The sequence below is a fragment of the Colias eurytheme genome, chromosome 10 (genome assembly GCF_061535395.1).
Source record: "Colias eurytheme isolate Ceu_HAF_F1 chromosome 10, ilColEury1 Martin Lab GWU primary, whole genome shotgun sequence".
Classification (NCBI taxonomy): Eukaryota; Metazoa; Arthropoda; class Insecta; order Lepidoptera; family Pieridae; genus Colias; species Colias eurytheme.
Genome location: NC_142989.1, coordinates 3,579,546 through 3,593,764, shown reverse-complemented (window position 1 = coordinate 3,593,764; position 14,219 = coordinate 3,579,546). Strand labels below are relative to the sequence as shown.

The 14,219-nt window shown below is 33.1% G+C and overlaps 1 protein-coding gene across 1 annotated transcript in view; it reads right to left on the bottom strand.

Moving 5' to 3' along the window:
- Window positions 1–1,967: 1,967 nt before the first annotated feature.
- The window catches only part of LOC149905092 (uncharacterized), a 58,280-nt gene continuing 46,028 nt past the window's right edge, over window positions 1,968–14,219 (bottom strand). Inside the window, exons 2-4 of the mRNA XM_090106534.1 lie at window positions 2,893–3,126; window positions 2,705–2,766; window positions 1,968–2,629 (exon numbers count right to left, since the gene is read on the bottom strand). Of these exons, the coding sequence (XP_089962660.1) occupies window positions 2,589–2,629; window positions 2,705–2,766; window positions 2,893–3,126 (337 nt within the window). The 3' untranslated portion in view covers window positions 1,968–2,588. The remainder of the gene's footprint in view (window positions 2,630–2,704; window positions 2,767–2,892; window positions 3,127–14,219) is intronic.

The window sequence follows — 14,219 nt, the reverse complement described above, 5'->3', positions numbered from 1 at the left end:
TTTTTGCTTTATGAAAAATAAGTATTTGAAATGGTTTTGGATCAAAGATTGGCTAAGTATATTTATAAGTTATAACAATAACATGTTTCATAGATTTTATTTCTCAACGCATTGATTTTTGTTATGTTGGTTGAAAATATCAAAACTCAGTGTGGCAAAAGCTGAACGTAACTTTTCTGTATAAAAAATAACTTGCACATAATATTTAATATTGCTCTATAGACGAATACACGTCAGGTGATAAAAGCTAAGATGCGTTGATAAACTCTTCCTGAGTAAACAACAATCTTGTAGAGTTATTTTACAAAAAGTAGGTACATGACAATAGAAATCACATAAATAAGCGATATTTGCAATACAATTATGTCGTTCTTATCATTTCATATTCGTGAATATTTTTTCAAGGACGCGAGTTAATTTATTTATAGTTCATATCACAATATAATGATGTCCCACTAATTGTATGTATTGTCATGGACCCAATAAATGGTATTGTTAACAAAATACATCTGAGTATTTTGTAATATTGTCAGCGTTTATTTATAATAAAATTGCATGCAAACTTTTTTTTCAATAAATGACAAAAATATTTGGACAAGTTAAAGGAACTTAAAAAAAAACTGTCTTTTTATTTTTAAACATTGTTTAGAACGGATTGGTTTTAAGTCAACCATATCAAAAGTTTCGTCAGAAGACCCCTGGGATTAACTTAAAAGTAAAATTATCGATATTTATATGGAAATATGATAACTACCTATCTTAGAACATGATGTTAATTTTCACCTTATTGAAAAAAACAATCATGACCTGTAAAACAGGTACGTCTGAAATACAAAATCATTTTAAATAATTTTATACTATGACTAAATCGTAATAAATATAAAGGCGGCCAATAATGACAGTCAGCAGGTTGTACATTAAATTGAACTAAGTGTGTCTAATGCTACTTGCTTATGGGATTGCTATAAATAGCGGTTTTGCAAATAACTGGATTGACGGCAAGATCCGTGGCCGATTCGAACGAGCGTATGGCGCGAGACTTCGCAGATACGAAATGAAGGCACAATATAAATAACTATTACTAAATAACATAAAAATGAAATCAATTTCAAGTGAAATAAGCATTCGCTTAAAATTGATATTTTTGTATTTCGTAATTTTTGCCCTAATTGTTTACATTAAGACGATACACAAAAAAAAATCCACTGCTTGGCGGGCGGAGTCTAATAGTTCGCTATCGCGAACGCGGGTGTGCGCGAAGTCATTCTTGCAAACTCGACGCGCTGCCGCTGGCCGACTCGGGACAAACATGTATGGAGTCGTCATACAGTTATAATATTGTAATACATTTATTTAATTGTTGATTTATTGGTTTTATTTTCTTGCTTATAAACAAATAATCTTCTTTTTAACAACTACTTAGACATTATTAATAATTATTATTATTTCGTAATGTTTACTTTATTACAAAATAATACAGGTTATAAATAATCTTTAAAATAACAAAAAATATTGTTACTCTGAAATAATGAAATGGTACTCAATAACGCGGACTACTGAATTGATTTAGATAGAATTTGATGCTGACGTAGATATTACTGATGTAATAATATCATGCCCAGAAATGAAAGGTACTATTTCTGAAAGAAGTTATAAACCCTAATTCTTCTCAGTCAAAGTCAAGAGTGGAAGATATCACTAATACAGTAAAACTGATGCGAAACTTTGGATGTTAATTTGTATATTTTTTTGTTAGTTGTTACTTAATCACGTCAAGACTACATTACCAATTTTGATAAAAATATATAGCTAATTGCCTGGATTTACACATAGGATACTTTTTATCCGAACTGAACACTTCTGTGGGATAAAACAAGATTCACGATATAACCTAATTCCACGCGGGCAAAGCCGCGGTCGGAATGATATTTTTTTAAATAAAAAAATTGTTTAAAAAAAACAAAATATATTGACGCATGTATTTATTTTTTGCACTCTATTATAATTGTAATTATTCATTACAAATAATCAAAATAAAATAGCCAGAACAAAGTTAGGCCCTGGTAGGGTAGGTAGGCAGGTACAGCAATGTGAGACGAACACTGGCTTATTTATACCAATAATAATGTATTATAAACATTAAGTTTACAACAAAAATACATAATATTAGCTAATGTGAAAACGAATCAACCAATCATCCCACAAAAATGAAATGTGCACACAAATATTCATCCAAATCGGTTCATGTGATTAGGAGGAGTGACTGCAGCGCCATCTTCCGGGCCCAATTGTGTTTCCAGATCACCCAGGAACTCAATTTAATATACTTACACAAAATTTTTCGAAATGAAAACTCACATTACTATGTAAATATGAATATAAACCTGTTTTAGTACTAAGCAATTTCCCGCACAGGTGTAGTAAGTATAAATGAAATAAATATCAACATCAAATTCTTTATACAACATACTTATCTACCACCTACTAAAAAATGTAATTCTTGAAATTTTTTCGCTTTTTTTTTTTAAACATAATACTACTCCAATGAGCTCCTGTTCCATATTACATCCACCATACTTCCACTAAGTTCACCATGATTTTTTATTTCTTTGCACTTTGTTGCTTTTTGCTAAAAATGGAATCATGCGATAAAAAAAAGTAGAGCGTTGATAATATACATTTTTGACTGAATAAAGGTACTTACGAAGGAGTGGGTTCACATTGTGAACAATCAGTGGGTTTATTTTCCTTCTGGATTCCGGATTTCTGAAAAGATTATCTATGCTATAAACGAAAAAATCTTACACATTCGTTATGTACTTAAAACAGGGGTACATATCAAACATCGTCTATAATACAATTATCATCAAATTTAAAATAAAACCAACTTACTTCATTAATTTGTTCCAATTGTAAGCATTCTTTTTCCTCCAACCTTTATGTTTCTTCTTCTTATTTTCTTTATTGTCCCCATTTGTCTCATTTTGTCTTATCGTGTTGTCACCCTTTGTTACGATTGCGCGAGCGACACAAGTTCCCCGTGTGACGGCCGTAGCGGGAATGACTCGTGCAGCGATCGGGGTAGGAAGGTACAGGGCGGCTCTCGCTATATTGGCTGGTCGTGCGCTAATTTCAAGTATTTCTTGTTTATTTCAAAACCATCGCATATTTCAAAATTCTAAATCGGTAGACGTATAGGTTGTATATTTTATAGTTAATATCCAAAAAGTCGTAACTTTACGTTTGTTATTTTGAAGATGCCAGAGATTAAAAAAAAATAACAATGACAACTTTGTATTTTTTTTCTATCGAGAAAATATCATGGAATCATGTTTCTAAAACGGTAGACGTATTGTGTTACTATTGAACTTTCTTGTCAAGAATTTTCATCACGACAACTTTAATAATATAAAAATTACGAAGGTTTAAAAAGGGCCGTAAATGTTAGAAAAATTAATTCATCACCTTAAATTACATTTTTAATTTGGGTCCTCTACTACTTAATCAATTGCGTAAATCGTTACGTATGTAAACTTTTTACAAAAATCATTGCTATAAATGATTACGTAAAAGTAGCAATAAACAAATTTCGAAATAAATAATATTTAAGAACAAAGGTGCGCGTCTGTATTATTTAACGAATCTTTACGTACGCCGCGGCGTGGCTTACATTGTTACTTGCTTATGTAAGTCGGAGCGTCTTCTACTTTCGAATCAAGTTTATTGACACGGCAAGCTCGACAAATGCCTGCTTCACAGTTACATCGCTTCGGCTTTACTTTGATTATGACTCGAAATACGCGATCATACTCCTCTGTAATGTTCTTATTTCGACACAAAACCGGTTCCGAGATGAACGGTCCAAGGGTGACGTTAAGTGAATCGCATCACACCAAATTTGGTGAACGTGTATTTATTATTTTAATATTAAATACTCGCCGCTGCCGACCGAACAAGGGCGTGTCATCGCTTGTCAACATTACCCACTCGTTGCGATTTCTGAAATTAAAGTTCCTTTAGTCGATAAAATACGGGAAACTAGCAAAACAAATAATATTAACACCGCGTAACCGCAAGGTGTAATTTAGTTTTCAATAAAGATGTCATAAAGGCAAACACTATTAGCAATCAATTAATCCGTTTAAGATTTATATAGTTGTATTAACAGGTTTTATGTTAATTTTATATATGGCCGCCGAGTATCGGTTTCCGAGTGGCGGTTGGTTCAAGCCTTATCATTAAGTTTTTAAAGGCAATAAATCTAATAGTGTAAACTGTTTGTTTGTCGCACAATCGCACGCGGTTGGTTGATCACTGCTTCGCTAAGCTTCTTTCGTCGTTCTGTGAACTGAGCGGCCGCGGCGCGGGCGGCTTGTTAGTGACGAATTTTATTGCAACACATGATTAGGTACGGCTATATTATATGATACAAAATTTGCCGATTTTGTCAGCCATACATCTGCAACTCTTATTCTTTTGTGTTTTAAAACGAATATATTGTTAACAAAAACACAAAACAATGTCGCTAAACTTGAGTAAGATTTCATTTGTTGTGTTTCTATTGTACGGAATGATGCTGGTGTTTTTTAATAAATAAAAATGTGTAAAAGACTAGCAATGTTTTAATTAAAGTGACTGCATTTCAGTTCGCATGATAGAGGCGGCACAGACTCTCATAAAATAAGGTCGCTCTTCGAGTGTTTGACATCGAAGTATAAAATGTCACTTGAATAAAGATTTATTAGATACTACATGTATGTAATTTTTTTTCTTTATTTAATAAAAGATATAATATAGTTTAACTTATAATCACTATATAATATTAGACTGACGTAGGTATATTTCACGTAAAATAGTAAGGTCAATCCCACGCTGAATTTTTCTTATAAAGGGTAGGACTATGTTTATGTGGTCTCAAATTAGATTCATAAAATTGAAAGATACTTTATATAATAAATATCATCTATTGTTAGCATCACAGTAATTACGCATTCTCGCTCGTTCAATGACCCCGAGACAAATAATATGTATTAAAGAATTTGCGATTAATTTAACTTTTATAAATTGCGTTTAAATAACAAGCACGTACGTGAGAAAGAACGGTTAGAGGACTCGCAGAATAAATCTCTTGTTTTATTTCGCGATGGACATCTTTATGAATACATTTGTAAGCTTATATGCTTTGCTACTCGTATATTACTGGCTGGTGTATTTGTAAAGTGGAGTGTAATCGTTAGTCACTGACATCGAAATGCATAGTTTAGTGAAATTAAACAGATTCGCCATTACACTACTTTATAGTTTATACATCCGAAAGTTTTTACAGCTATGACAATGAAAAGAGAGGCTTAATAGTATAATATTTAGAATTAAATAATAATTAGATGTAATTTTGTAATTATGATAATGATGCTCTCAAAAATATATAGGTCAAGGATACGCGCTAACAAAATTGAAACTTAAGCTCATTTTACATTTTAATTCGAATTAATATGTATTGTTTGTATTAGTAAATGTAAAAAACGGATTGAAGAGTATAAACAACTTACGATAACCTTTCGATACAAGACAATTGAAACTCGTAACAACTGCAGGATGCGCCTGCCTTTATCACAGGAAAAAATGTCCCTGTCGTTGTTAATTTGAATTCAACGTTCATGTTTAAAAATAAACTTGTTATTTTTTCTTTAAATTCTTTAATATAAGCTCAAATTGGACATAAATTATAGCATATCTGCTTTGTATTCATTTCGCGACAAGAGTACTCGCACAAGACGTAATTATCAGAAAAGTAAGGAGGCTAATGAATGTCGTTTCTATCCTCAGTGAGGTTTACATCATCTTTGATAATATCTCGAAAGCGCATCGGGCGTGTAGGCATTTACATAGATCGCGCCCACTATGTACCGTCCAGCGCGATTTTTACATTCAAACGAGTATTATCCGGTCGAGTTAAAATGTTTATAATTCGTGAGACAATACTAACAGGACAACCTCCCCTTTACATATCAGCGTTTGATTTCACTCGCACAGACAGGTTCTGTAGGAATGTATGCCGTGGCATACGGCCGACTTTAATAAAGCGCGCACTTGCTCGCTACTTTATTACTTTTTGTGGTCATAAATAAAAACGCTTTCGAGAAAAAACATTTTATGCTTTATTGAGTCCGTCGATTTTGTTCAGAGTGCTTGTTGTGGATTTTTTTCACAAAAGTTAACTGCGTTTTGCGCATTTATTGCAATCTGCATTGTATGTAATTGTTTTTCGCCTGTCACATTTTATGCTATTAGTTTCGTGATGAAATTTTATTTTCGGATTCTTGTTTATATAAAAATACATTTTAATTTTACTATGACACTCCTTTTTTATTTTGGTTACTTAAATGGCGCGACAAAAACGTTGATACCTACATAATATGCACTCATAAAATAAACGTGTAAATCAAACGCTGTAAAGAAAGTACGGCGTTATTTATTCAAATACATAATTGTCATTGTTCTAATACTCTCTAAATTGTATTATTAGATTACGCTATAAATAGATCCCACGCGATCGCGTAGCGTTCGTAGGCGTTGACCAATGCTCGATGACGTCACAGCCCTACGACGCTACGTCGCGTTGTGGCGCTACGTTATTTATACTTTCCAATTTTCTAAAAACAACATGTTATTATTGACATACTTGGAGCTTCTTAAGATGTTTCTATTTATCATATACATTATTAATATTAAAATTAATTAGGATAAAATAATACTTTAAATATAAATCGTTGTTTAAAAAGTTCGTACAGTAAGTACAAAAAAAGCACAAGAAAGGACTTGATATTTTAATTTCGTGTCGAATATTACAGAAAAACTATTACCTACTAATGCAAATTTTTATTTGACTTATAATTGAAAAGTACTTATACATTTCTATCTTTTATTGATTAGAAATAAATAATATGTAGAGAGTAATTATGTAAGTACGTACGGGTAGAGTAATTTAAATGAGAATCGCATTACAACTGGCTTTTCATCATTATTATTAACTCACATATTATCTTGATTTTATTTGAACATTATTTTTTATTAACTTCAAATAAAACATTTAACGCGATTAAAATGATCTATCCCCATGCTTTCACATGAAAAATATTCAAAAAGTCCACTGCGACCTCACTACCTTCACTTCACCTTAAGGTAGATGACAACAATTGTTTACCGATATATTTTGAGATGAAACGAAAGCGTGTCGCGAAAGTCCGTCACGTACCGAGTTACCAAATCGTTCCTTCAACTGGTTGTACATTACAAAAGCACTGCCCACGACCGTACTTGCGAGGCGGTCATATGAAATCATGTTTTTTGGTGACTTTCTAACATCCTAGAATTAAGTTTGTGGCTGTTTGTTATTCAGAATTGTGCAGACTCCTTAATCGTGTATAAGTAGATCGTATCTTATAAATGTAATAGGCTGAAAAATTGTTCTTCATTCTGTGTAGGTAATAGTTTTTATGAAGGAACTTCAGTAATCAGTATGTAAAGTCGAATTACATATACATATATCTTCATATTTGAAATTGTTTGAATAGATACCCTACAAAATTTAATATCACATCAGTCCATATACTCTTTCCATTATTTAAATTATAACTTAGATGAGCTACTCGATTTCCCTTTGTTTAAAGATGAAGTTCATTGTGCAACATACATTTTTTGTTCCGATACCGTTATGACGTTTAAAAGTCGTAGTTTACATTGCTTTGTAGCATACCAAGAAGCTGGCTTCTTCCGCATTAATATTTTACTTACTACATCATTAAATAGATAAATTATTGATATTATTATACCAAATATGCCACCGTATCAATTTATGTTGCAACAAACTAAACCATACGATAACTTTAAAATGTTTATGTAAATTATATAGATATAATTTGTCACATCTTGTTAAGCCTTTCAGCTTAAATCATTTGAAACACGCGCCAACAAGATTATCGGAATCTATTCGATACCAAAGGTTTCCGGATGCTGTTTGGTAGATAAATTTATTATTCTTTTGGCAAATCAACGATAAATATTTCACTTGGCTGTCGCGACCGCGGCGCGCGCGCGTTTCAATAATAACCGTGATATTGCGATGATACGGACTGGAAAAACTCGTTCGCCGGATGTCGATATCCTTAAAGGCTGGTGATGTTGTTTGTTGTCGGCAACGATATTCCCCATACGTGATACATTGCGCAGCTAAAGCGTGAAACACTTGGGCAATGTGCACACAGTGCGCAATGTAGAGGTGGCCTTATCTTATGTGTACGTTGATAATGACTTATATGGCATGTTTCGTTTTAAGTACGATGGCATCGTGCGGCTTTCATTCATGCCGCCTCGGGCTACGTTCAGATCTCATCTTCCAATTACCGATGCGACTGTAAGTGTCTCTCTGCTCGTTGATTCTTGTAATTGTTTTCATATTGTCACTAGACAATAAGTGTAATAAGATTAAACTTTTCATAAATAATTATCAATGAGAGTCGTTTATTTTTTAAACTTTTCATTGTTCTATTTCTTGTTTATTCGTCTTTGTGTTTGTTTATTTTTTCCAATTTATTTTTTCTTTTAGAACTTCATGTAACAGTTACTAACAAAGCCAAAGTAATGGCTTTTGTAAAGCATGCGCGAACAGGTCAGAGGGCAATCGACAATGCTTTCGAGTAAAATTGAAACTATACAGGCGAAGTCGCGGCTTTTAGCATACACTGTTTGTTCTACCTTGAAAGTGACGAAAGGCTGCATAGGTGAATATTTTCGAGGTCCATTTGATTTGGTGGCGCATTGTGCTTGGATTACACAAACTATACTGAGCGCAATCGCTTAATGTTTCACAATCATGGGTTCACTGACCGACACCAATACCTAAATTAATTTTCTTTTCGGTCTCGCGTCACTCATTGTTCAATTTGTATCCGATTTGAGGCGAAGACATTGCTGGCACGGTTTTTTACTGATGTGAGTTTTAAGAAGTACAGCTGGCAAAAGATGCTTTTGAATTGTGCGGATATGTAGATTGTAGAGACGTAAGTATTCAATATTATATTTACAATAATCGTATGAACTGTTCATTATAGTTTACATATTTTAAACGGTCTAGATGTTTCTAGCTATAGGTTGAATTAGTAGTTAGAAACTAAGTATAGAAAGTTCGTTTAGTGGAACGGTTGTCGCATGCCGGCAGTCGCGTGACCTGCCCTAAGATCAGTTTTATGCATGTCAAAACAACTCGAACTAGCTGTATGCCTTAAATGAGACAGGTGTAAAATATCGAATGGGTATTTGAACGTACGAATTTTCAGAAATGCACTTTAATATGTAGGTACGTACTAATAGTACGTAGAACGTGTTTTACTGAGAGTTGAATAATTTTTCTACACTATTTGGTAAATAAAGTATAAATAATTTAACTGCTTCGCTGCTAATGGTTATCTTGTTACGCTCCTTTTTTAGATGCAGTGATACTGGGTGTAATGAAAGTGGAATAATTTATATGATTGCATAAACGGGATTTGGTACTTACTAGATCTAAGTCTAGAGTTTTGGTAGTCATAATTATGGCATTATTATTATTTATTTAAATTAAACGAGCAGATGAGAACATCCGCCTAAAATATTATATATATTTTTTTATTGTTATAGATCTAGGGAATTATGATGAACGGTATAAATTGGGCAGTAAAATATGTTTTATTCCAAAGAGATAGATATATAAAGAGATAAATCGCTCCACTATTACTCACTCCAATCCACATGAATATTAAATTTGCTATCGAAATAGTAACATTGTCCACAGACCAGTTAGAATATTTGTGCAGTACCACGAGGTCCGCGCAAGAATTGTTTTCCGGTACGCCAAATACATTTTGTTTATGACAAAACCGGATCAGTTAGAGGAATTTGGACACACGGGCATGACATTTTTACGAGCATAACTGTAACGAGGTCACTTACCGTGGCTATTGGTTTATCGTTTGACTCAAATCTATTACGCTCCTCATACAGTGCCGCATCATCGTGAATTGATGTGAGATTGTAATAAGAGCGCAATTTTTTTTGATGTTCATGTCATCTGTGTCCTTTATGGTCAATTTTTACAATTAATTAATTTTTTTTTTACTTTCAGGTAGATGGACTGGTAGATGGACTTATGTTTTCTGGAAGATTCCGACATCTCCGAATTTCCTATAAAAGGCGTCGAATGCAAGATCGCTCCTATTCAGAAGAACCAGCCAACGTAATCTGAGAGATGTTAAATAATATAATTATTTTTTTTAGTTATGTAAATACTAAATATACATAATATCATATGATTTATAAGTAATATCTCTTACTTTTACAGGTATCTCTTCAGCAATATCGATCATTGTTATTCGTGGAAATGATCATAATGTAAAGCCCTTTCTTTCATTTCAGTATTTATTTAGTCAAAATATTTGAGATCATTCATAATTATTTATCGAGAGGTTTTTTTACAAAATTATATAATTAAATTGTAATGGTTACACATCGCTTGTAAATATAATGTTCCTGTTGCCAGTACATAACTTGATGTACGCAATCCTACTATTGTTATATGCAGCACATGGCCCGGTTAGTGCGAACAAATGGAGAAAGTACGATTTATTCATACGCAGGTAATCTACGTTCTACCGCTTCCTATTTTCATATTCAACTGCGATGACACTAACTAGCACTGTCTGGATTTTCTCCTCCTTAATTGAATGTGGATTTAATCCTACTGATATATTATAAACGCGAAAGTTTGTAAGTATGGAGGGATGGATCGATGTTTGTTATTCTTTCACGTAAAAACTACTGAACTGATTATAATGAAATTTGGTATGTAGGTAGCTGAAGACCCAAAATAGGACTAATGCTACTTTTTGTCGTGGAAATCCCACAGGTACGGGAACTATGCGGGTTTTTATTTGAAAACGCGGGCGAAGCCGCGGGTGGAAATCTAGTACGATACATATTCGCGCCAATTCTTCACTTCTGTTTGTATCTCGTGACCTTGCTAATGACAGTTTAAAGTTAATACATCACATAACATTTTGAGCTATTTACTTTGGAATAAATGGTGTAGTTGATAAAGTGTCGTAAAAATATTTCTTATGATTGATAAAGCGGTTTTCCTGAAAGAAGATTGTTTATTTAGGCTTCGCTTTCGCTTCGGGTATTCAGATATTTGTGACTGAGCGTAACATTTAAGGGTTCCCGATCATGATAATGGATTTTATAAATCTTATTGCTGCTTGACACGGGTAGATTAAATGGTAGAGTAAATGGTAGAGTACCTACAGTGGTAGAGTACTTACTACCCTACTTATTATACTAATGTAGACATACAGGTAGAGCAGATTACTAAAATTTGGTTAGTTACTCTACTAAAACTGGTAGAGTACTGAGAACTGGTAGAGTAGTATGCTAGTTCACTCTACCGTTTACTCTACCCGTGTACAGCAGCCATTAATCAGGACATAAAATGTAAATAGATAGTATTCTCAATACAGATTACATAGTCACTAGGTGAAGACGACTAGGTGAAAATTGTCTGAATTTTATTGCGAAATATTTTGATGTGATGTAATGACTTTTAAATTATGAACAAAACCAGTAATAATGGACAAGTTAATAATGAATATCGAACTAGTTCTTCTAGATTCGGTGGTATTTGTTGTGTAACGACGGCCAACCGTTTGGATTACCTTCCGAGAGTTTCATAAACGATTGTTACTTTCATTTCAATGCTGGTGCATAACTATTCGGTGCGAACGATGAGAAAGTAGAATCGTACTTTTTATAAAATAGGAATTTAGTATACATTTTTCGATGACGTGAAAAGCAATGAAATTATAGATCAGTTAGTTCAAAAGGCAAAGGTGATGATTGTAACAAAAATATTATCTGGTTTTTGATTTTATTGCTCAGTTTGAACTCTGATCGTATTGTTTTTGTATGCAGATAGTACTTACATGTTTGATGTTTTATAAATTGGCTTTATCTGGATTTATTTAAACTAATGTGCGTGCTTATTATATAATTTGAATTGAAATTAACGCCTGATTATAACTACGTAATATATTAGTACTTAAAAGCATCACCGTTCTATGAATAATCATTTCAGAGAGTACGCAAGGATCCGCGCCTCCCAATTTGTACGTACTTAATATTGGTGCGTATATGTAAGTTTTTCATTATCTACGAAATAATAGAGAATAACCGTGTTCATTACAATATAAATTGCTCAAGTTTGCGTCACCAGACGGTGACGTATGCGGGAGATCATTTGTTCCGTGCGCGATCGATTGCGTAACTCCATATTAGAGTAAAGCTATTGCTAATTAATATATATGGTAATTGTGTGGTATAATTCAGCAAAAAAGCAAAATACGTAAGTGCTCAACAATATTTACCTATTCATCCTTTATTTCATTGACTTTGTAATGTTTTTTTGTATGAAAAATGTATCAGATCAACACTGACACTATTATTTATAATAATTAGCTATAAGTCTCATCAAATTTATTGACCACCGGTTAAATACATAAATGTAAAACCAGCATGTGTAGAAATAAGAACAGACACGGACTAATATCAACAAGTATGTACTGATATATTTCAAATTGTAATATGTAACATTTACTGACCATTAGTCATAGTTGTTCATAACTATACTTATGCCTGAATAGGTAACTTGAAGGCCGTATTTAAATCGGCCTATCTAATCTACACAAGTTTCAGTAATTGTTAAAAACTATAATTAACTTCATCTCATTAAGGTATCTAAAAATAGAATTACAATCTGATTTAAGGCAACTTCCTCATTAAAGAAAGTATCGACTGAAATATACATCTAACACAGAATACTTAATAGTAGCTACGCTACTTCTAATTCAAGTTGATAATTCAATAAAATGCTGAATGAAAACATGTCTTATTCATTTGTTTTTTTTTAATCACCAAGAGATTTATTATCATTTTTCTGTAAAAGTTTGTTTGTTTTTGTTTGATTGTACGCGCTTATCTCAGGAACCGCGGGTCCGATTTGAAAAATTATTTCACTGTTAGATAGTCCATTTATCGAGCAAGGCTAATTATCAACACAAAAAGACCAGTAGGAGGCAGGAGCGGAGCAATGCGGGTAAAACCATGGGGCACAGCTAGTACATTAATATATCTACTAAAACTAAATACTCCCTTCTCATGTCTATGTAAGCGTAGCCACGAACATTGCAAATGAAGTAGACGTGAGCACAAAATCTTTGGGTGTGTGCGACAAATTTGCAATCTGTCAAGTAGGTCGTAAAATACGGTGTCGTACCCGTTCAGACTTCAAGCCACAGTTGCGATTAGTCACTGAAACATTCCCTGCATGCCGATCCTCTGCGCTTGCTCACATTCAACTGAACCGCGATGATCATTTTATTAATTGTCTTTTTCATGTTTATTACGCGTGACTCATTGTATATCATAGAATTTCAACAAGGAAGTCCAGATTACGTTTGACGCGTAAAATAGTACTCTATCTTTGCATTCGTCATATTAAGATAAGCTTAATAATATTATGATTTGTATCAAACATGGTTTTCCATATTGTAAGGAGCACAATCATTTTATCTTTCATAAAACGATGTGTACTTACTCACCTTCGATAAGCTTTAAGGATAATGATTCAGTTTGTATAGCAGAAAAATGAATTTGTGTAACTACCTATATATTATGTATATGTATTTGTAAAATAGTTTTACAAAATATGTTCGTTCGGCATGGAAAGGCGATGGCAGCCAGCCGTCACATTGCACAACGCGTCGCCGGCGCAGGATCCAAGTGGCCGTGATTTATCACTGAGTCGGGACTTGATTGTGGCGACAGTGTGAATAATATCGTTAGTAATTTGTTAGCTTTATGTGTAAACAAGTCTATTTAGATGCCGTTAGTTAGCTGTAAACAAAACGTGCTAACCATTTAAGCGAATGTGGATGAAAATATGGAAATAGATAAAGGTTTTGTATACAGCTTTTCGTTGCTTACTTATGGCCACATATTGTATAGGTGTATGCTTTTTGAATTTAATAAATTAAGCTAATTCCTTTATTCCCGAAGAGGTAATTAGTAGATAGTCCTGGAGATGGAGACCGATATAAATTATAATGCAAAAAATAAATAGATGTGGAGAATAA